Source organism: Thermobia domestica, chromosome 3 (assembly GCF_964235325.1).
Source record: "Thermobia domestica chromosome 3, izTheDome1.hap1.1, whole genome shotgun sequence".
Taxonomy (NCBI): Eukaryota; Metazoa; Arthropoda; class Insecta; order Zygentoma; family Lepismatidae; genus Thermobia; species Thermobia domestica.
This window is the reverse complement of record NC_137456.1, coordinates 19032793-19054941: the sequence shown is the minus strand read 5'-3', so window position 1 is coordinate 19054941 and position 22149 is coordinate 19032793. Positions and strand designations below refer to the sequence as shown.

At 36.2% G+C, this 22149-nt stretch overlaps 1 protein-coding gene and 1 long non-coding RNA gene across 2 annotated transcripts in view; both read left to right on the top strand.

The window, feature by feature from the left end:
* The first annotated feature begins 475 nt into the window (after positions 1-475).
* LOC145681395 (uncharacterized) lies at positions 476-8861 on the top strand. Its single transcript, XR_014130766.1, has 4 exons — positions 476-557; positions 5568-5803; positions 6432-6528; positions 8830-8861. It is a non-coding gene; the product is annotated as an uncharacterized LOC145681395 (long non-coding RNA).
* A 5373-nt stretch (positions 8862-14234) lies between these two features.
* Positions 14235-22149, top strand: part of LOC145681692 (glycine receptor subunit alpha-2-like) — a 44769-nt gene continuing 36854 nt past the window's right edge. Inside the window, exons 1-2 of the mRNA XM_081753311.1 lie at positions 14235-14346; positions 19304-19371. Coding sequence (XP_081609437.1) covers positions 14235-14346; positions 19304-19371 — 180 coding nt within the window. The remainder of the gene's footprint in view (positions 14347-19303; positions 19372-22149) is intronic.

The window sequence follows — 22149 nt, the reverse complement described above, 5'->3', positions numbered from 1 at the left end:
CACATTCACAATACCGTGCAAGTGTATTTAGTTTCATTCTCCTAATATTTACAACATTAAATATGGCTATAATAGTATTTTTAATTGAAAGTTCAATTTTTAAAAAGTTATTATATTACTCATTCTAAATAAACAATATAATGTAAATTGCATTTTTCGAAAGCTTAAGTACATTCGAATAAATATTCAATCAGATAAGTGTAAACACTATAAATAGGCTCTCTCAGTAGCATAAAGAATTTGCAGTGTTCGCTTTGATGAAATAAATGACGTGAGAACCGGATAGACATGTGTCTGATTATATACATACAAAAAGATATGTAAATATAATAATCTTAATAAGATTATTATTGTTTGCATGTAAAATATTATTTTTCTCTATTCGTTATCAAATTAATTTTTATTTCGAATCGCGCATACGCACTTGTTGGAGCTGTGTTGTGTATTAGCCATGCGCGCTCATTTGTTTGTGTGGTCGGGTTGGGTACGAGCTGTGGTGTGGTGGTGTTTGTTCCATGTTGTTGAAGGCGAAGAATTCAACATTGTATTATAATCAGGTGAGTGATGAAATTAATTTTAGTGTGAATTTGTAACATTTAATAAAGCACCAGTTTAAACAATAAAACAGGCGTTAATGTTGCCGTATACACGCATCCTGTTCTTCACAAGCAGTATTTATTAGTTGACATTTTATGTTTTTGGAGGGGACAGATGAATAGAATAGAATATTTTTATTGTCGTTAAACAACATTTGTTGCAATAGACAACGTCAAGAGAGTATACAAAATATATATTGAATATATATTTTGAATATATAGGTATATAACTAGTCACTTTTTATTTTTTAATTCTTTCTCAAATTCTAAAATGCTATACACAGCTGTTTCAATGAGCCAAGATTTACAGTGTTTCTCAGTTTCTATTACACATACCACGAATTTCTGTAGGTAGAAGATTATACATCTTCATCGCAGTGTATTTATAACTCGTTTGTGTTTTACTTAACCTGAAATATGGTGTATCGAGGTCATCTCCGTATCTTGTGTTATAGCAATGAATTTTATTTCGGGTACTTGATATTTTCCAAGTTTTCTTTAATATACATGAGACAGCTATGGATATACATTGAAGGCACTGTCATGATTTGCATCTCTTTAAAGAAAGGTCTGCAAGAGTCATTATCACGTAGTCCCTTTAACATGAAATAAATTATGCATACATAACCCTACATTTATGAGGGTGAGGTGAGGTGATTTTGAGTTTAACGTCCCGTTCAGCAGCGAGGCTATATGAGACGTGGACCTACTGATCAACGTGGAATCCGAACCACATGAGCTCCCGCCGGGACTCGAACCCGGGTCTCCCACGCCAATCCTACATTTGAAAGGAGGTAGTGTTCCAAGGGCAGAACCTCCGTGATAATTTACAATCACAAGCAAGGTATGCTAGTATCATTACCAAATCCAGAATGGGAATTAGGGGTAATAGTTAAAATAGAACCTGATAGTATGCATGTATTTTTCTTGAGCCATCTTTTAAGAAAGGTATAAAGGCATTACTCGAGCAAACGGTTCTATCAAATTTACACGCATTTATTGCATTTTCCGGTTTCTTTTTGCAGAAAATGTACTAAATGAGGAGCTAGTGCATAAACCACGAACCAACTTGTCTAGGTGGCCACTAACAAGCACGAATGCTATCTAACCGAATCAGGGCAGGAGCGCAGCAGGAGGCCCGAACGGAGCAAAGGGGTGCGTCCGTAGGGAGCAGGCGGGTCAGCAACAAGGGCATACGCATAAAAGGGGTTGGTGAAAACATACATAAAATATCTGCAATAATTTTTACCTTCAAAAACACTTATATAATAGTAGTAATTCTTAACTTCAAAATGGTTTCACTGCTTTCCCGCGTACAAATAGTCTGCTCTGAAGGACAAATAGGAGAAATTCGTCTGCTCTGAATTTTTACTTTTCTACATTTCGCACAGTAGATTGTAGGTTTCAACGTACCATGACGCTTGTAAAACTATAATACGACGCTCTTTATCACACAATTCTTCGTATTAAAATCGTATGCTTACATTACATCTATCGCAGTCGTCCATTGCTAACACGAACGGAACATTCCCGCCGTTTATTTTCACCTTCGCATTCTTGTATTCTTCCGCTTCAGTAAATAGTTACATGTAGAATACGTTCACTACCATTGAAAATGTATTTCAATATGATATCCACTGACAGAAATTACTTATATTTACACTCTGCTTCTTTTACGAAAAGTATTTCACCTCGTATTTTACCTATAAATTTCGTTTTCGGTAGAACCGTCTGCTCGAGTGAGCCCATACAAGCATTCTGAAGACCTTACTGCAACATGCAATATTTAAAAAGAATATCTGAATATAGCTCGAATTGATACAGGATATGGCTTAAGGGCAACTCTTTACTGTAGGTCACACATGTAACATCTCCACTGTGACTTACTTCACAAAATATAACTCTGCGAGGGAAGGGGGTTAGAAGACTTATGGTAACTCTTTACTTTGGGTCGCTAGTAGTAGGGCGGGTCAGAAGCCCCGCAGGGCTTGTTATGTTCTGTTCTCAAAATTAGTTGAAGAAATAGTAGTAGTAATAGTAGGGCAGATTAGACGCGACTAAAGTCACTCTCACTAGCTTGGCTCAAACAATGGAGCACAATGATAAAAAAAAAAAAAAAGTTTGTTTAATATGAAATGTCTTACAAATTAGAAAGTATGTCTTCGTATATATTTTATTACGCTCTTGTAACTTTTAAAACAATAGACACGAAGCACTAAAATTTTGCACCCTTAAAATATCGGCAAGGAACAGAATTTGACATTGTAGCTTATACCACCGGACTAACAGTGTTACCAACCCAACATAAAGTTACATTTTTGATGTGGCACTACGTCAGCTTATTATAAATTTCAAATATACATAAAAAATGAAAACATTCAATTCTGCATTTTTTGTTCAGTGTTGCAAACTAAAGATGCTACGATGTCACAATAAATCCGAAAACATCCCAATTTTGGTGGTCTGTAGAACCGTAACAATGGAAGTGAAATGGGTGGGGCAGTGCACATCGGAAGTTCGTTACTGTAGAATTCTATGATCAGGATATGACGTCTTTCTAATAAACAATTAAAAGCAATTAAAAATTTGACCATTTTCTAAGGGCTTTATTTCGAAAAAGTGTTGAGATAAGTATCGTTGATTATTTTATGCCGTTTACAGCAATTTGATATATTAAACCGTTCCGGAGATATAATGATTGTTGTTAAATTTGACAATACATATGACGTAGTTGCAAGAGTTTTAAAATGAGCGTTGCTTGTCTTAGTTTCTTTGACACTTAACCAATAGCTTTTGGCAGCCGTTACTAATACAGGTTCTTGCGATTTCATGATTTTTAGCAGTATTGCCAACTTTAACATTATTTATGATATTTCCCGAACGATTAGAAATATACAATTGCTGTAAACGGCATTATGATCTTCAGATACTTTTGGAAAGAATCTACGTAATTAGATGTGATACTTATCTCAGCACTTTTTCGAAATAAAGCCCTTTGAAAGAAGTCAAATATTTAATTCCCTGTAACTTTGTTTCTGTTCATTAGAAATGTGCCATATCCTGATCGCAGTATTCTGCAGTAACGTACTTCCGACATGCATTGCCCCATCCGTTTCACTTGCGTTGTTACTGTTGTGGGGGTTTCCATGGCGTTTTTTTTTTTGTGACACTGTAGCGTCCTTAGTTTGCAACACTGAACAATAAGTACGGTATTGTGTTTTTATTTTGTATATGGGTTTCAAAATTGTAATTACCTGAGGTAGTGCTATTTGAAAAAAAAACTTTATGTTGGGTTGGTAACACTGTTAGACTGGTGGTATTAGCTAGTATGTCAAATTGTCACCCTGCCGGTATTTTAAGGGTGAAAAATTTCAGCGCTTCTTGTCTATTAGTTTAAAAGTTAACAAGAAATGAACCACCCTATATCTACCAGGGAGTACAAATTAGTTCAGTTACAAAAGATGTCTCTGGCTGTTTCATAGTGACAGTTTCTTTCGGTGGTTTCAGAGAGGTTAGACATCTGTCAATACTTTTCAGTTTATAATGCTTTGTGTTTCATGCAAAATCCCGGTTTGTCACTGTGTTGAATATGGGAACGTCTGTGTTAACTGAGCAGCATTTGCGGGAGGTGTTAAGTTTTCTGCTTTAATTGAAAGAAAAGTGCAGCAGAAGCGCATCGAATGCTTGTAGAACTTTATGGTAACAATGGTCCAACTGATAAATCATGTAGGGATTGGTTTCGACGTTTCAAGAATGGTGATCTCAACGTTGAAGACAAGCCTCACTCTGGACAGCCCTGACAAGTCGAATACAAATAATTAGATTGATTACTCGATGAAGATCCGACTCAAACGCAAGAGGAACTTGCAGAATCATTAGGAGTTACGCAACAAGTAGTTTCCGTATAACTGAAATCCATGGGAATGATTCAAAAGCAAGGCAGTTGAGTGCCTTATGAACTGAAACCGAGAGCCGTTGAAAGGCGATTTTTCACTTGTGATTCAAAGACAACAAAAAAAGGGTTCTTACATCGGATTGTTACTGGGGATTTTATATCGCATGTCAATCGCTGCCGTTGACCTCAACATCAATGCCAAAGCCAAATATTCATGGTTTCTAAGGTAATGCTGTCTATCTGGTGGGACCAAAAGGGTGTTGTCTACTATGAGCTGCTACAACCTGCGATTTCATTACGGATGATTGGTATAGGCTACAATTGATTCGTTTGAGCCACACATTACGAGAAAAACGGCCGGAATACGAGCAATGATATGGACAAGTTATTCTTCTGCATAAGAATGCTAGGCCTCATGTCGCAAAAGTTGAGAAAACTTACTTAGAAACCTTCAAGTGGGATATTTTACCGCACCCGCCGTATTTCCCGGACATTGCTCCTTCTGGTTACTGGTTGTTCCGACGGATGCAGCACGATTTGGCAGGTCACCGGTTTACTTCTTTCGCAGGAATCGAAAATTGGCTCCTAACTTCGATCCCTTAAAGGACGAGATTTTTTTTTTTTTTTTTTTTTTTTTTTACATGGAAGGCGAGAATTGCCTGAGAGGTGGGAAAGGGTAGTAGCCAACGGTGGACAATACTTTGATTAATATGTTTATTCATTTTGTTTTGAAATAAATGCATTTTTAATACCCCCCCCCAAAAAAGGGAAAAAAACGAACTAATTTGTACTCGCAATATATACATATAATATATTGGGAAAATGTATAGTATATTCTTTGGTGATTGTTAGATACATTGTTTTTTCGTTCCCTAAATTTTATGTTCTGGTGAAATCATTAAATTTTGATGTTCAAACATTAAAAGGTATGGAATACCGTTAAATGTTCATGTATTGAACATGCGCTTTTCAATATGACAGGGTATGAAAAATTGTTGAATGTCATCTTCCATGTATTGAACATGCGTTTGTCGTAACAATTTTGTATATCTAATACATTATTCTGTATTCTTCAGGATGTTGCAAGTTGACAAATTCTGTTGTTCAGCTGTTGGAAATGGTATCTGATCTCAATGAGAAGATAACAAGAATAGAAACAAAAGTAGAGTTCGTTCTTGGAGGAAAGTCTTCATCAGATGAAAACTGTGATGAAGGATTTGCAGTACTATCGGGTCTCCCACTTACAACAGATGCTAGTTTTAAAGAGTTCGATGCAAACATTGGGGACAATTCTAAATTTCAACGGAAATGTGTAAGTGTCTTTTAAAATTGTTTAAACTTATTATTTTTTAAAAAAATGTTTGTGCATACTTACAACATTTAGATCTTTTGCTAGCTGTATCTAACCCATCCAAATATAAGAAATTGTTTCATGGCATATTCGTTACGGGATGTACGCAAACCTGGACCCATAAAGTGGAGGTGATCTATATATCTGCGGAAAGCTTAGGTCAAGGTTTGATCAAAACCAATCACCAAAAATGGGGTAGTCTCACGCATTTCGTTAGGGGTCGCTACATAACTAATTTCGGTAAAAACCTATAATTGACATTTTGAAATGTTTCGCAGTATCTCTGGATGTCTAGTTAAATAATGTTTTGATTGCTTATTATAGGTCGCCATTTCAAGGAATTTCGTGGATTTTCACCATTCTGTCCTGTCTAGAAGGATATGGAGCTTCTAGTAACTCAGAATTTCGATTGTCTTTCATTGACTTTCAGTGGAAATTCTGAAAGTTCCAGAAATTCTTGATAAGTTTTCAAATGTTATCAAATGGGTTTCTTTTTCTCACTTTTGATGTTCATATTTTAGGATTTATGTTTACTAATGAATGTATAATTTCATATATATCAACATAGTCATATGCACATTTTTTCTAGCATCTGCAAAGAAATTATATCCTGAGTGTTCGGAGGAGCAAATCAGGGAAGCGATAAGCGATTGACTGCACCACGCCAAAACAAGGAGGTCACGAAGGTACGTATCACCTCTGATGTTTGGTTTTCATGTATTCCTAAGCCTTTATTTTAACATTTACATACAATTTTACAGCAGTTTTCAAAATAAGAACGGTTAACAAGTGGTCTCCAAGCTTTACATTCTCACTATGATCTACATCAGAAGTCGGCAGCAGGGCGGACATTTTTGCATACTTCGGAGGTAGCGGGCAAGGAGGTGCGGAACTGTGCTTTTACCTTGAAGTATGTGCGAGTAGCTAATGGAGTGTAAAATGTGTTTGCTCTCGTAGGTAATTTATAAGCAGTAAAAAAAAAAAAAAAAAAAAAAAAAATCTGACGCAGTCATTTTTTCAACTTTATTCTCTATAATTTATACGCACCTATTCTCAACGTGTATATTAACGCTCTCCAGTGGCGTTCTCATTTCCAAAGGCGACACTAGAACAAAACTGGGCGATTCGGGGGTGTTTGAGATTTCATGATCTTTAAAACTTTTTCCTTATTGTGGGAAAACGATTATGTATTTTACAAACTATTAGAAGTTTATAGACTTTTTTAATAAGTTATATATGACACAAACAAACTTTTTTCTTTTTTTTAAAGGTTAATATCGACGGAAAAGAGAGGAACATTTCATTTTTTTTTTTCGTCTTGTACAGTGTTCAACATAAATATCGGAACTCGACTACAGTCTTAAGATTTTATTTTATGCAACACATTTGAAATCAATGTTCTGCAGGTTGCTACATAATCAATCTAACCTTAAACTAACGCCTGATAGGCAGGTAACCAGCGAAATATTGATTTGAAATGCATAAAATAAAGTATTGTACTATTATAGAGTTGCGATATTTATGTGGAACACTGTACCATCTGATGATAAAAAGAAATTGACTCATTGATAGTAAAAGAAATGTTTAAGTATCTTACTAGTATTGTTTAAATTCAAAATTTACATTATGTTAGTTAAAAAAAAACTTTACGTCAGGATTGCAACGCTGAGTTAGGAAGGAGGATAATCCGATGTCCCGTCATTGCACTATGCGAGTTGCAGGCACCCAGACAGAGAATATGGATTTTGCCGATCGCTTATCTAGGATATAGGGTGTTTCTTTTTCTTACACAAATTTGCCACGTTGTTTTCGAATGTTTTGGGTTAAATTTTAAGCAGTACGTAGTCTTCCAGTGTCTCAGTATCTAGTAACATGACTTGAAATATGAATATCTAAATAAATTTATTAATAATGCTGTTGTACTTGATAGCATTAAGATTTATAAACTTGTTTCACTGTGAGTCATATAAGTCATGGGCAACTGACGGGAAGTCCGTCGGATCTGAACCCCCATAACTTTTAATTTGTATGAAAATAAATATAATTTCAAGGGCAGATACGTAACTTATTTGCATTTCATACTCTAAACCATCCTCGGACGCTCCCAGAGAGGAATACAGAGTGCACTACTGTATATACTTGTATCTTGAATAACGTGGTAGAGATCAGCCAGTTATATACAATTGATAATATGGAAAAGGCAACGTTTTTCATTGGTTGTTCATGCCACAGAAATAAATCTTTTTCAGCTTGCTTGCTTCTCAGAATATTGTTTCTTACTTTCAACCCACTTCCTCTAGCTTAGGTAACAGCAAAACTTCCATTTGTGCTAGATCGTTATGCGTTCCCTCACAGCTTTCGTCTTCATTTTGAACTTTTCAGAAGGCATTCGAAGTGTAGGATTCGATCATCCGTGAACATTCACCTCAATTTCTCTACCAAATTCACTTCTCATAGTTCTTACTGCATCCAGTCTTCAGTTTACTCTCATCCTTCACTGTCCGTACGAATGAGCACGTGGTGAACAAGCGTGCTCATACATTTACTCCTGTTGTAGTAGTAACTCAGTTTTATGTGTACTTAAACCCACACTTGTCAATGTCATTCAAGGTCAGTGCATTTAGTATCATTTACTCATGAGATATTCTACCCGTGTTTTCAACACACGTTTGCACAGGATTGCCACCTGTCGATAAAAAGTCAGCCTCGTTTTCAAATTGCTAATTTAAATACTCTTACTGGAATTGATTCAATACCCTAAGAAATCTTATTTCAGAGATGCAGATGGTGGTGATTTATTGAGCTTAAATGATAGTCTTTAGCTTTGTTTCTGGAGAAAATGGTATGGCATGTACAGGTATAATTTGGATGCAGCATATTTAAATTCTTAATCTCAAACTATGCTAAGAATATTACTGTGATTTAGTTTAAATAGATTGATTTAGTGTCTGCACTTACTGTATTACTTTTAAACCTTCTCTTTACAGGATGCAGAGGACTGAGGCCAAGGAATTATCGGAGAAAGTAAATTAAAAGAAAAAAAACTACAACCATCTTGTAGATTACTTTTTATATTTAATAAGAAATAAATGTATAGATATACATAATCAGTTGTTATCAATGTTGTAATACCTACTATTTCCATAAAATTACAGCGGAGTTGCACCAAGTTACGGTTAATAGAATATATAAACATTTTTGCACTTGGATTTTTTTAAAATCTAATTTAACTTATGATTGAGTTTACGCCACTTTGCTTTATCATGCATATATTTTAAATCTGAAATAGCTCCATGAAGGCTTTTGATAAAATCATATTATGTAAAAGCTATGTTTACAAACCAAGCATTGTATTAAAAGAAAAAAAATATATGCAAACTACAACTGTTTATAAGTTCAGAACCTAATTATTCAGGCAAGTACGAGTTTTTTTCTTTCTTAATATTTTCAGTATCGTATATAGGGCTCGGAAGTTAAAGACAGTTTTTCCCAAGTGCCCGAAGGTAAGGAACATCATAATATATGTTCATTTTGGGTCATTTTAGGCCAGGAAATGCTTAGTTTTAAGACATATTTAGCTTATTGGTCCCCATTACCCTTGAAGTCTTAACAGCTGGTTTTGGTACTTGACCTTTTTTCAACTAGTTTTGCTGCCCATTCTCAATTAGAAACTCTTAAACATAGTTTTCTGTAGTAATCTAAATAAATTTCATTCATCTCTGACAATAGGAACCCTTGAATGACTGAAGCAGGTATAGTAGGTATGACCAGACAGTAGATGCTTGCGAAGATTGCCCTCCAAAGTAGTTCAAAATGAACAACAGCAGAAACAAGGCGATGAAAATGCAAATTAAAAGTTCTTTTTTTTTTTTTTTTTTTTTTGCTGTGCAACATATCACCAGAATTTTGTATTATTTAAATATTATACACATTAAGTGTATCATTATTGATTTTATCACATTTTAAGTACTTTTTCCAAATTTTAGATCATTTTCTGAATATGTTTAGGCTTTTTAAATATATTTTTAGGTAAGGTCTTCAACTTCCAGGCCCTAATGGTACGATACTCAATATGCTGCATAGCAAAATGAAAAGTCTACAATAATATATGTGTAGGAACAAAGAAAAATATTGTCTAAATGCTCGTGACAGTGGTTTGTTAATATATACGCTACTGATAAACAGTTTCGACAGAGTACCATATTGTCTCGTCTTCAGGTGACGAGAATATGCTGTAGCTGCCGTTTGAGGGGGGGGATTGGAATCTAGAACTTTGAGATTACTGGCCTGGAACGTTAATAATGCAGTAGAGTAGTGCACGAGTCAGTAATTTTGGGTAAGTATATAATTGCTTTTTCGTTAGATGTAACTCTAAGTTACTTTTCAAGAAGACGTTTACAATGTTGTATTTGAACTGCGTAAGGCACCAAATATATAAACTCCTTTTTTTTCGTTGCATCTCTAATATGCTTTTACATCATCTCTACACTACGAGGAAATCACCTGTGTCCTACATGAAAATCATCTGGGTACTGAATATAAATCATTTCTGTCCTACATGAAAATCCTTTGGGTACTGCGTGTAAATCACCTCCGTCCTACATGTAAATCACATGTGCACTACATGTATATCTAATACGTGCTACGTGTAAATCACTTGTGCATGGCGCAGGTACTGCGCACGTGAAGATGTTGAATAGGACCTGTGACGCTTATGTGCATCACATGTACAGGCGTGCATTTATACAGGTGATGCACATGTTGCATTCATACAATTGTGCATGTACTACGACCAATTCACCTGGCTACTGCGTGTAAATCAACTGTGTGGAAGGTGTAAATCACTTGTGCAGGACGTGTGCATGGCACAGGTATTGCGCACGTGAAGATGTTGAATTGGACCTGTGACGCTTATGTGCATCACATGTACAGGCGTGAATTTATACAGGTGATGCACATGTTGCATTCGTACAATTGTGCATGTACTACGACGAATTCACCTGGCTACTGCGTGTAAATCAAATGTGCGGAAGGTGTAAATCACTTGTGCAGGACGTGTGCATGGCACAGGTATTGCGCAAGTGAAGATGTTGAACAGGACCTGTGACGCTTATGTGCATCACATGTACAGGCGTGCATTTATACAGATCATGCACATGTTGCATTGGTACAATTGTACATTTACTACGTGTAAATCATCTCTGTCCTACATGTAAATCACATATGCACTACATGTATATCTAATACGTGCTACGTGTAAATCAACTGTGCGGAAGGTGTAAATCACTTGTACAGGACGTGTGCATGGCACAGGTACTGCGCACGTGAAGATGTTGAATAGGACCTGTGACGCTTGTGTGCCTCACATGTACAGGCGTGCATTTATACAGGTGATGCACATGTTGCATTCGTACAATTGTTCGTGTACTACGACGAAATCACTTGTGTACTACGTGTAAATCAACTGTGCGGAAGGTGTAAATCACTTGTGCAGGACGTGTGCATGGCACAGGTATTGCGCACGTGAAGATGTTGAATAGGACCTGTAACGCTTATGTGCATCACATGTACAGGCGTGAATTTATACAGATGATGCACATGTTGCATCCGTGCAATTGTACATGTACTACGTGTAAATCACCTCTGTCCTACATGTAAATCACATGTGCACTACATGTATATCTAATACGTGCTACGTGTAAATCAACTGTGCGGAAGGTGTAAATCACTTGTACAGGACGTGTGCATGGCACAGGTACTACGCACGTGAAGATGTTGAATAGGACCTGTGAGGCTTGTGTGCCTCACATGTACAGGCGTGCATTTATACAGGTGATGCACATGTTGCATTCGTACAATTGTTCGTGTAGTTCGACGAAATCACCTGTGTACTACGTGTAAATCAACTGTGCGGAAGGTGTAAATCACTTGTGCAGGACGTGTGCATGGCACAGGTATTGCGCACGTGAAGATGTTGAATAGGACCTGTGACGCTTATGTGCATCACATGTACAGGCGTGAATTTATACAGATGATGCACATGTTGCATCCGTGCAATTGTACATGTACTACGTGTAAATCACCTCTGTCCTACATGTAAATCACATGTGCACTACATGTATATCCAATACGTGCTACGTGTAAATCAACTGTGCGGAAGGTGTAAATCACTTGTGCAGGACGTATGCATGGCACAGGTACTGCGCACGTGAAGATGTTGAATAGGACCTGTGACGCTTGTGTGCCTCACATGTACAGGCGTGCATTTATACAGGTGATGCACATGTTGCATTCGTGCAATTGTACATTTACTACATGTACATCACCTGTGTGCTACGTGTAAATCACCTCTGTCCTACATGTAAATCGAATACGTGCTACGTGTAAATCAACTGTGTGGAAGGTGTAAATTACTTGTGCAGGACGTGTGCACTGTACATGTACTGTGAACGTGAAGATGTTGAATAGGACCCGTGACGCTTATGTGCATCACATGTACAAGCGTGCATTTATACAGGTGATGCACATAATGCATCCGTGCAATTGTACATGTACTACGTGTAAATCACCTCTGTCCTACATGTAAATCGAATACGTGCTACGTGTAAATCAACTGTGTGGAAGGTGTAAATCACTTGTGCAGGACGTGTGCACTGTACATGTACTGTGCACGTGAAGATGTTGAATAGGACCTGTGACGCTTATGTGCATCACATGTACAAGCGTGCATTTATACAGATGATGCACATGTTGCATCCGTGCAATTGTACATTTACTACGTGTAAATCACCTGTGTGCTACGTGTAAATCACCTCTGTCCTACATGTAAATCACCTATGTGCTACGTGTAAATCCCGTCTTTCCTACATATAAATCATCTGGGTACTATGTGTAAATCACCTGTGTGCTACGTGTAAATCACCGCTGTCCTACATGTAAATCACCTGTGCACTACATGTAAAGCGAGTACGTGCTACTTGTAAATCACCTGCGCGGTAGGTGTATATCACTTGTGCAGGACGTGTACGTGTGCATTGCACATGTGCTGTGCACGTGAAGATGTTGAATAGGACTTGTGATGTATATGTGCATCACATGTACAGGCGTGCATTTATACAGATGATGCACATGTTGCATCCGTGCAATTGTACATGTACTATACGGATACTGTACGTGCACTGTGCTGTCTGGGTGAAGTTATAATTCGTGCGGATAACGCAATAGAATGCGATGTTGCTTGAGAGCAACAGTTCCAAATAAAGGGTTAATAACTCCCCGCAATATCAACACCTCAGATGTTAAGTCATTGTTGTCGATCATAGTGGTTCTGTGGTTTGTGCGGACATGCGTTGTCGTCCATGAACACAAAAGTTTGGGCTCACTGCACCACGGAAAGGGTACACATATCCTATCAGGATCTCGTTACAATACCGTTCTCTAGTAACGAACCTGGCTGCAAAGATGTGCAGGGGTATACATCAGTTGCTCATGATGGCCGCCCGTGTACTTGTATGTACTTGGGTCAACCAGTGTAAATTTTGTGCGTTACTTAAAGACAGAAGAAAGCTACAGAGAAAGATTTGTATTACCTGTTAACGTCTAGCTTATGTTTCGTCTACTTCACGGATAAATCACAAGAATTGATGAAGCACTCATTGTTTGTTTAGGTCTAACTTATCCTGGCTGGTAGGGATGTGCACGAGACAAGATTTAAGACTGTCTCGTCTTGAAGATGTGCTGTGAAAGTGATGTCTCGGCTCGAAAAATGTATATTTCTCTATTGGAATAGCTGTGTCTCGACTCGGATTTTGTCACGAAAATTCTGTCTCGACTCGTCTCATGCGCATCCCTACTGCCTGGAGTATAAGATATAAAATACAACTGACTGTGGTACGTCACCTCTGTATTTCTCGCTTTACCCAATTTGACCAATCATAAACCAAAGCACTTGATATAACAGTCCTTTGTGGGTCTGAGCCGCTCCAACGCCATCTGTTAGCGATCGGTTTAACTATGCCCAGCCTACCAACTAACATGTGGTCGGTCAGCACGCTATATCGCCTTATCTCTAACAAGTGTGTCAGGAACTTTCTACATTTACTGGCCGTCACGTCTTTTATTCACATCACTCCCCAGTTTGCCTCACGACGCTGAAAATTGGGAAGCACCGTCCGGGAATAGAACCCATAACCGCTCGGACGTGAGCTCAACTCTCTAACCGCTAGGCTACTCTGTCCTCCAATTTTGACCAATCACATCAACACAATATTGGCTATTATCCTTTGTCAAATAATAATAATAATTAATAATAATAATAATAATAATAATAATAATAATAATAATAATAATAATAATAATAATAATAAAGGAATAATAGTATTTTATACTATGTATGGTATTTGACTTTGATGTTCAAAATTTTTGTAGCAACCTCGAAGGTGATACTGAGAAGCTCTTTAGCTTTGTGGATGATTACAGTAAGGAGAGACCTCCCACCAGAAATGGTAAGTACTGTATTGCGCTCTTCATTATTTAAACAAATGGCACGGTAATTTCAGTGGTAGAAAGTCACACGGCACACATCGAGTTCATAGGCGAGAAAGGCCCACAGACTTTCAAGTTAGAGGAGACTCGTTGGAACTGTACCATCTCGTGGGGATTTGCTGACCTCCAGGTTCGAATATTATGAGTGTTCACATCGTCACTTTAATGAAATATCGATGCATCACCGAGGACGACGCTTCATCGTCATGCAGCAACATTGCATTTGCGAAGTTGGCACGTAAACCGTAGTCTGTAAGTTTTTAAAGCTTATAGCAGCTACAAATAATAAGGACGTAATTGTAAGCGTCTTCTTGGAATCCTCCACACAGACGGTTGCAGTTGCACTGTAACTGCAGATTCAGTCTTTGCAAAATGTAAAACACAAAAAGCTTTCTGCTTACTAGTCGCCATCTTGACTACTGGTACTATCTAACGGCAGACAGAGTAAACAGTGCATGCGCATGCGTGCGTACAAAATTGTTTGAGCTGCTCTTTCGTTGAGTTGAGTTGATTTTGAGTTTATCGTCCCTTTTCAACAGCGAGGCTATATCAGACGTGGGCCTACTGATTAACGTGGAATCCGAACCACATGAGCTCCCGCCTGCTCTATTGTTATAAATGCAAGTTAATTGTAATAAACACTACACAGCCTTAAAACTCCGATATTCATTTTGAAATACCCTGTATTTTAGTTTGTAATGGAGGATAGATTATTCATAAGTTGTCTTCGAGATCTTTCGCCTCTCTTCATTGCACTATTTTTCTCTATAATTCTCTGTTTCTTTCTTTTTCCTTTATTTTCACTTACTTGCATTTTACCATCCAGCTTCTTTTGTCTACAGACATAACTACGGAATATTATACAAAATATTTTATTTTATTTACCATTATTCATTGTGTTTACAGCTTGCTAAAATCGCTTTCAAACGCTTTCTTTGGTTGCATATTCATAAGTTGTAATGTTGATGCTAGCTTACCAGAGATAACAGACATTTTTCATTTTTAAGGGCGTAATAATTCATTTTATATAATCCTCTGACAAAAAAATCGAATTTCATTTTTGTGTGTGCGTGTGTGTGTACGAGGGAGGGGACAAAAATAACTTGAATCATACTCCTGCCATCATATACTTGTAGTACGAGGTTGCGCCACTAGAGCGCTGTGGTTATGCCGCCATGTTAGGAATATTTGATATTGAGGTATCTGGGATCCTCGTTAAAGGATTATTTATGTTTGTCATAGACCAGTCATGGGCGAATGGGGGCAAATGTGGCTCCCTGAAATATTCTATCCAGGGCGCGACATAGTTCCTAATCTGACGAATGAAAAGGAGAATAGAGTTACTTCGAATAATTTGTATTAGAAACAGACTAACAGATGAGATCAAAGAAAAAGTGTATTTCAGTTCGAACAAAATTATGAGCAACTTCAAACATTAGTAACAAGGACTTAGCACCGCAAGAATTTTGTAAAATGTACCATTGTATTTTTAATAAATTAGATTGACCAGCCTAAAGTTTTTTCACCTTTTCTTTGGCTCTGTTCTAAAACAAATTTGCCCATAACTATTATAGAGAACGAATAGAATAAATGAAACGAGAAAAACCAAGAAAGTGAGAGAGAGAGAGAAAAGGCTATTGGGTAGGCTAGAAGAAATAGGGCAAAGTTTAAAGAAATATGTTAGCCTTGTTCCATGAAAGCTTGGGGTCCAAGTGTTCGTTTCTGAGTTTCTTCTAGAAAGACATCGTCCTAGTGCTCCTCTGAAGTTCCCGGACTTTTAAGTTCGACAGGTACACTCATGTCCAAAATGATTGCTGCATATCTATAACTGTCTTCTTGTAAGAATATAATTTGATAATGATTTTTGCAGGGTACTTTTAATACTGATACTATGTGTACAATCGGGAAATGTATATCTGTGGTAAATTTCATAGGAAAAGAATTATAAATACAAAGATTGGAATGAGTAAAATAAAATGTTGCTAATGGACAAGAAAGTTTTATTTTTGTTTTATTGTTCTTATTTACTGCTCTTTTGACATGAAATTTGCCACATACAGCTCTTTGCCGATTATACACATACTAACATTATAAGATATACGAGGCGAATTTTTTTAAAAATCAAATTCTATTCCTACAAGAACATATTTATAGACATGCGACAATAATTTTGGACATAAGTGTACGTGAGGGAGCTTAGTGCATGACCAACTTACTGGAACATTTGGTTTCTACAGAAGTTCCAGTTACCTTCTAGGAAAGTTTCATTTGACTTCTAGGAAAGTGAATTCTAGAGAAGTTCCGGTTGGACAGAGCTACTACAGTCTTCGGCCCACTGATTCCTGCCAACAGATTCGAGTCTTGAAGTTCAGTGGGTTACAAAGATTTTTTTTCCAACTTCCATTGCTTAAAATCTCTTCCTTGTTTGTTGACAATGTGCTGATTATGACTAAATATACACATGTTCGAGTTCCCTAAGGATTGTTATAATCATCATCATCATGTGTATTCTGCCATTATTAGCAGGTCACTTGCCGCAACTGAGAACCTTCCGTGCTCCACGATCATCCACTGACCTCTTCGTCTTCACGTACGATTTTTCTGTTTTGATATCATCCATCAATTGTGACCTTCTTCACCTTCTCCCTCTCTTTCCTGTCATCACACCCTCTAAAACATCCCTCATGATACAATTCCTTCTTAGCCAATGTTTCAACCAGTTTTTCTTCCTCTTCTCAATAATATTTAAAACTGTTCTTTTCTCCTTCACCGTTTTCCATTCTACTCAACTAATTCTCTCCATTCTTCTCCACGCCCACATTTCGAAAATTTCCAGTCTTTTTTTTATCCTTTTCGTGTAATGTCCATGTTTCTGCCCCATACAGTACAATATTCCACACGACGTCTTTTTCTCAATTCTTTTTTCAAGATTCCACAAAACAGGCTGTTCTTCTTCCTAAGGCTTGTTTCACCATTTCCATTCTTGCTTTTATTTCATGTTCACACTTCATATCATTACTAAATAATACTACCTAGGTATCGAAAACCAGCGACCTGTTCTATTTTCTTCGCTCCTATTTCTATACTTGATACCGATCACTGCGTTCCAATACTTTTGTCTTTCTAACACTTAGTTTCATCCCATACTCTTCACAGTCCTTCTTCAATTTTTCTAACATTTTATTGATTTTCTTTCCAAATTCGGCCACAACTGCCATATCATCTACAAATCGTATTCCGTATACACCTAATCATACTACCTCCTACCGAAATGCCGTCTTCATTACATAGTCTCCTGTTTACTGTCTCTTCTAGATATATATTAAACAATCTTGGTGAGAGACAGTATCCCTGTTTTACTCGCCTCCCAACTCTCCTCTGTCATTTCCTTCGCTATTCTAACAGTTAATATTGGTTCATATATACGTTTCTTATGAACAGTGTTTCTTCCAGACATTTTTTTAAAGAGAGGCACTGCCCCATGGAGGAGACCAAAATAATACATCTATAATATAATAATAAATAGAATAGTATCAGCAGTGCCCCCGGAATACTAAGTGTGTCCCCCCCCCGCAACACTTTTTCTGAAAGAACGGCTACTCATGAATCTTTGATCTTTCCATTCCAACCCAACCTTCTTTGGAACTCCCAACAACAATTCGTAACTAATGCGATCAAAAGCCTTTTCTAGATCAATAAATACAACATACACCTCTTTCCCTTTCTCTATTATTATTAGGTCAGTAGAAAATATTATTTGACATTTGTTTACCTGTGTAACTATTTACCAAATGTATGTGTTAGTAGACAATGAAAAGAAAAGTATACACAATTCCTCTTGACAAGTGTCTGTATGTTTGAGATGCAAGCATAACAAATATGTGTAATTAGGTCATTGATTCTGTTCTGAGGTGAGTACACATACATTAGATATCCCAAAATAATAATGCTTGGAATTAGAAATGGATATATTTACAATACCTTTACCAATCTATTAACTTATAACTCGTAAACAAATTACAGTAACCACATGCAGTTACCTCTGAATTTTAAAGTAAATGTCGGAAAATAATTTTGTCACAGTGTATCTTGTTAGGTTCTCTCCCTAAATGTAAAGAGAACTGAATCCATGATATTTCTCTCGTTTGCTGTATAAACCTCACTGTCGGTGCATAAAATAACAAAGAAAGTTAATGAAATGACAAAGAAAGTTAATGAAATTGTAAAAGATTGATAAAATTGATTTAAAAAGTTAATGAAATGATAAAGAAATTTAAGAAAATGATAAAGGAAGTTAATGAAATGATAAAGAAATTTAAGAAAATGATAAAGGAAGTTAATGAAATGATAAAGAAACTTATAAAATAGTAATGAAACTTATAAAATGGTGAGGGAAATTTAAATGTAAGTTAACAAAATGATAAATAAAGTTAATAAAATGGTAAAAGAACTTAATAAATAATAAAAGAAGTAAATTAAGTGATAAAAGAAGTTAGTAAAATAGTAAAATAACTTAATAACGTGATAAAAATAAGTAAATAAAATGGTAAAATAAGTTAATGAAATAGTAAAAGAAGTTAATGCAATGATAAATAAAGTTAATAAAATGGTAAAATAAGATTTAAAATAGTAAAATAAGTTAATGAAATTATAAATAAAGTTAATAAAATGATAAAAGAAGTTAATAAAATGGTAAAATAAGTTTAAAAATAGTAAAATAAGTTAATGAAATTATAAATAAAGTTAATAAAATGATAAAGGAAGTTAATAAAATAGTAAAGGAAGTTCTTTAAACTGTAAGAAAGTCGATAAAACAGTAAATGGTTATTTATGGGCAGCACTCTTTACCACGTTTGTTATATCTCATCATTTTTGTAAAATGTTAAAGTAAATTGATAACTTTTTTTTTCTATTTAGGTCAACCTGTAACAGTGTACTTGCAGATTACAGTGTATCAACTGGCCGAAATTAACGAAAAGAATATGGTAAGTTTCCACAATCAATTAACATATTCGAGTAAACAGTTAGATCTTATAATAATGATTTTCTTTGAAGAATTCCTTGTACTCGTATTGTTCTCTGGTTTCTTCAACCCTAATTGTAAAGTATAGATAAACATAATAATAGTTTAGTATTGAGAACAAATTTTGTATGCGGAGAAGTAGAAGCGGCAATTCATTTAGAAAATTATAGATGAAATGTTCATTGAGTTTTAACCCATTCTGTTCTTATAACATCCATGGGGATATCATAGAAACATATCCTTTATTAATGGTTGTATTTATCCTGAAGATGATGAAATTTGTTAGTGGATGTAAGGCAAGACTTAGTTCTACTATTTCTCCTTAGGTGGCAGCACCTTACTGACAGAAAAGACAAAAGAAATTTATAGTCTCAGTAGATGACAGATCTAAGGAAGCATTCAATTACAACACACACAAATGTTTGTTTTGACGATAAACAATTAGCAACTTCGAGATCGGAAAAGAAGAAAACCATTTCTTTGATCTTCGATCAGTGTTGCCAACCTAAAGCAGTATAAAATCCCCTCAGAACATCAGAATTTTCTCTGTTCTGTCCAAAAGTTCCACAATGCATATAATTGTTTTGTCAGTAATGTGAAGGGTCTCCTCACACGCACACAATAATTATGAGCTATATATTCCGGATAGTCTTTTTAACAGTAAATGAAACCGCTATTACAGCACACACATAGAAAAATGGCACTTGAAACGTAAGGGGTTCATATTCCTGTTCAACACGCAGGTTATATGAAATTTAGGCTTATTGTTTTTATTATGGAATGCGAACTATATGTAGTCCAATGGTGGCTCTTATGAAAATCACATCGTTCAAATTTCAACACTACATTCTAAGAGAAGAAAATTTACCTAATATTGAATATAGTTGTTCTCGGACAATCATCCAGATGAATTCTACGTCGTCCAACGTTTTTGAGAACCGACAACATTGTTCTCATTTTCAGGGTAAAGTATGAGAGAGCAAAAGCAGAAATCTTTTTTATACAGGTGTTGGCAGGAAGAGAGCGTAATTTGATTGGTTAATGGCGACGACTAATAATTATCAGTCTGTGCCTTCAACTGTGATTGCCTAGATGACTGGATTGTTTAGAAGTCCTGATAGGTCGTTATGTATACGTTTTCTTCCAATGAGGGAAGGAATCACGACACCAGAAAGCTTCAGTTCTCATTTCAATTATCTGATGTTTTCATTATTGTATTCAACGATTTAAGGCATTAGCGTTCTCCCCTCAGATTGTAGAAATACAATTGCAATATTTAACGATGTGACTTCCTCAAAAGTTGCCATTGATACAATCCTATCACACGAAGCTATGACTTGTAAATGGAATCTTGCATAAAGGAACTGTGATCTTAATTTTCAATTTCTTGTTAACATGGTGACAAGATACAATGCTTGTAGTGGTTATTGGTTTTTGTGACGGACAGCACCTCTTTCCAGACCAACCACTTAGAGGTCTGCACGGGATCAGTCCGAGCCCGCGTGCCGGACTCGGGACTACAAAGCATATGTCGCTTCGGGCCCATGCCGGACTCGATAAGTTAATTTTTAAATAAACAATCATATTTCTCTGGCCTTTTTGGACCTAACTATGTAAATATACTATACAACGATACATATTGCACCGTTCTTTCTGGAGAACTTTTAAAACACAACTGCAAAATTAAACATCTAATTCCTGTAAACAAAAATGCAATTTTACCTAACGTATTAAGTTTCTGTAATTCGGGATTTATTTCCGGCTTATTTGATTATAACACAAGCTCGGGCCGGGCTCGGACCTACATGCTAAAACATGTTTCGGCCGCGGGTCAGGCCTCACATTATAAATTCACGGGCAGGGAAGGACCCGGGCTAAAAATTCCAACCCGTGCCGACCTCTAAACCATCCAACAATCTCCTCTGCGGAACTATCTATGAATGATTCGTATAGTAACGGTCTGTAAAATAGCTTTGCACTATTAATACATATTTCTATTGAAGTACCGGTAATGTATGACTTGTAAACCATTGCATTTATACGTACAGTATCCTCAAAAAATTTTCGCTAAACACTAACATGTAGACGTGAATGTAGACATTTTTGTACGTCCAAAAATATCACTTTTTAACATCTATTGTGCAAGTCATTTGAAGGTTGTATTACTTTCAGTGATATAATGTACCATTACAAATAATGGAATTTTTGTTTGAGGGGTCCAATAATTTTGGAACCCACTGTACTATTTGATTTTCTAAATATAACTTCGATCCGTGTAGTATATTCTATTTGTCCCTAATTCGAACCAAAATTAATGTGGAATCTTTGAATAATCTAGTAGAAAATATATTTTGGGGAATAATATCTTTATTTATACATTATTTTATTATGAGTCCCGTATATGGACATTTCAGATGGATGAGTATTGAAATTATCATCTTAATGCTATACGAAAACATAGGTCCGCAATTGGCCAGAAATTCTTGAAATTATCCACGGCACAATAATTTAGACCCCCTTCGTCCCTCTGAGATGCCCATATCCTACCAAGATCCGGTTTTATCGTTTTTGCTATTTTTCATTCGCTTTATAATTTTCCACCGCCAAATCTCTCTGTTCTGATTGAACTATTTTCTGACGCTCTCATATCAAGGCGTGATAATCCTTATTCTCAACCCGGGCAAGCACCAAGCCACAGCACGTATTTTCAGCTCTTCAAATTTTGGGATATTTAGCAGAA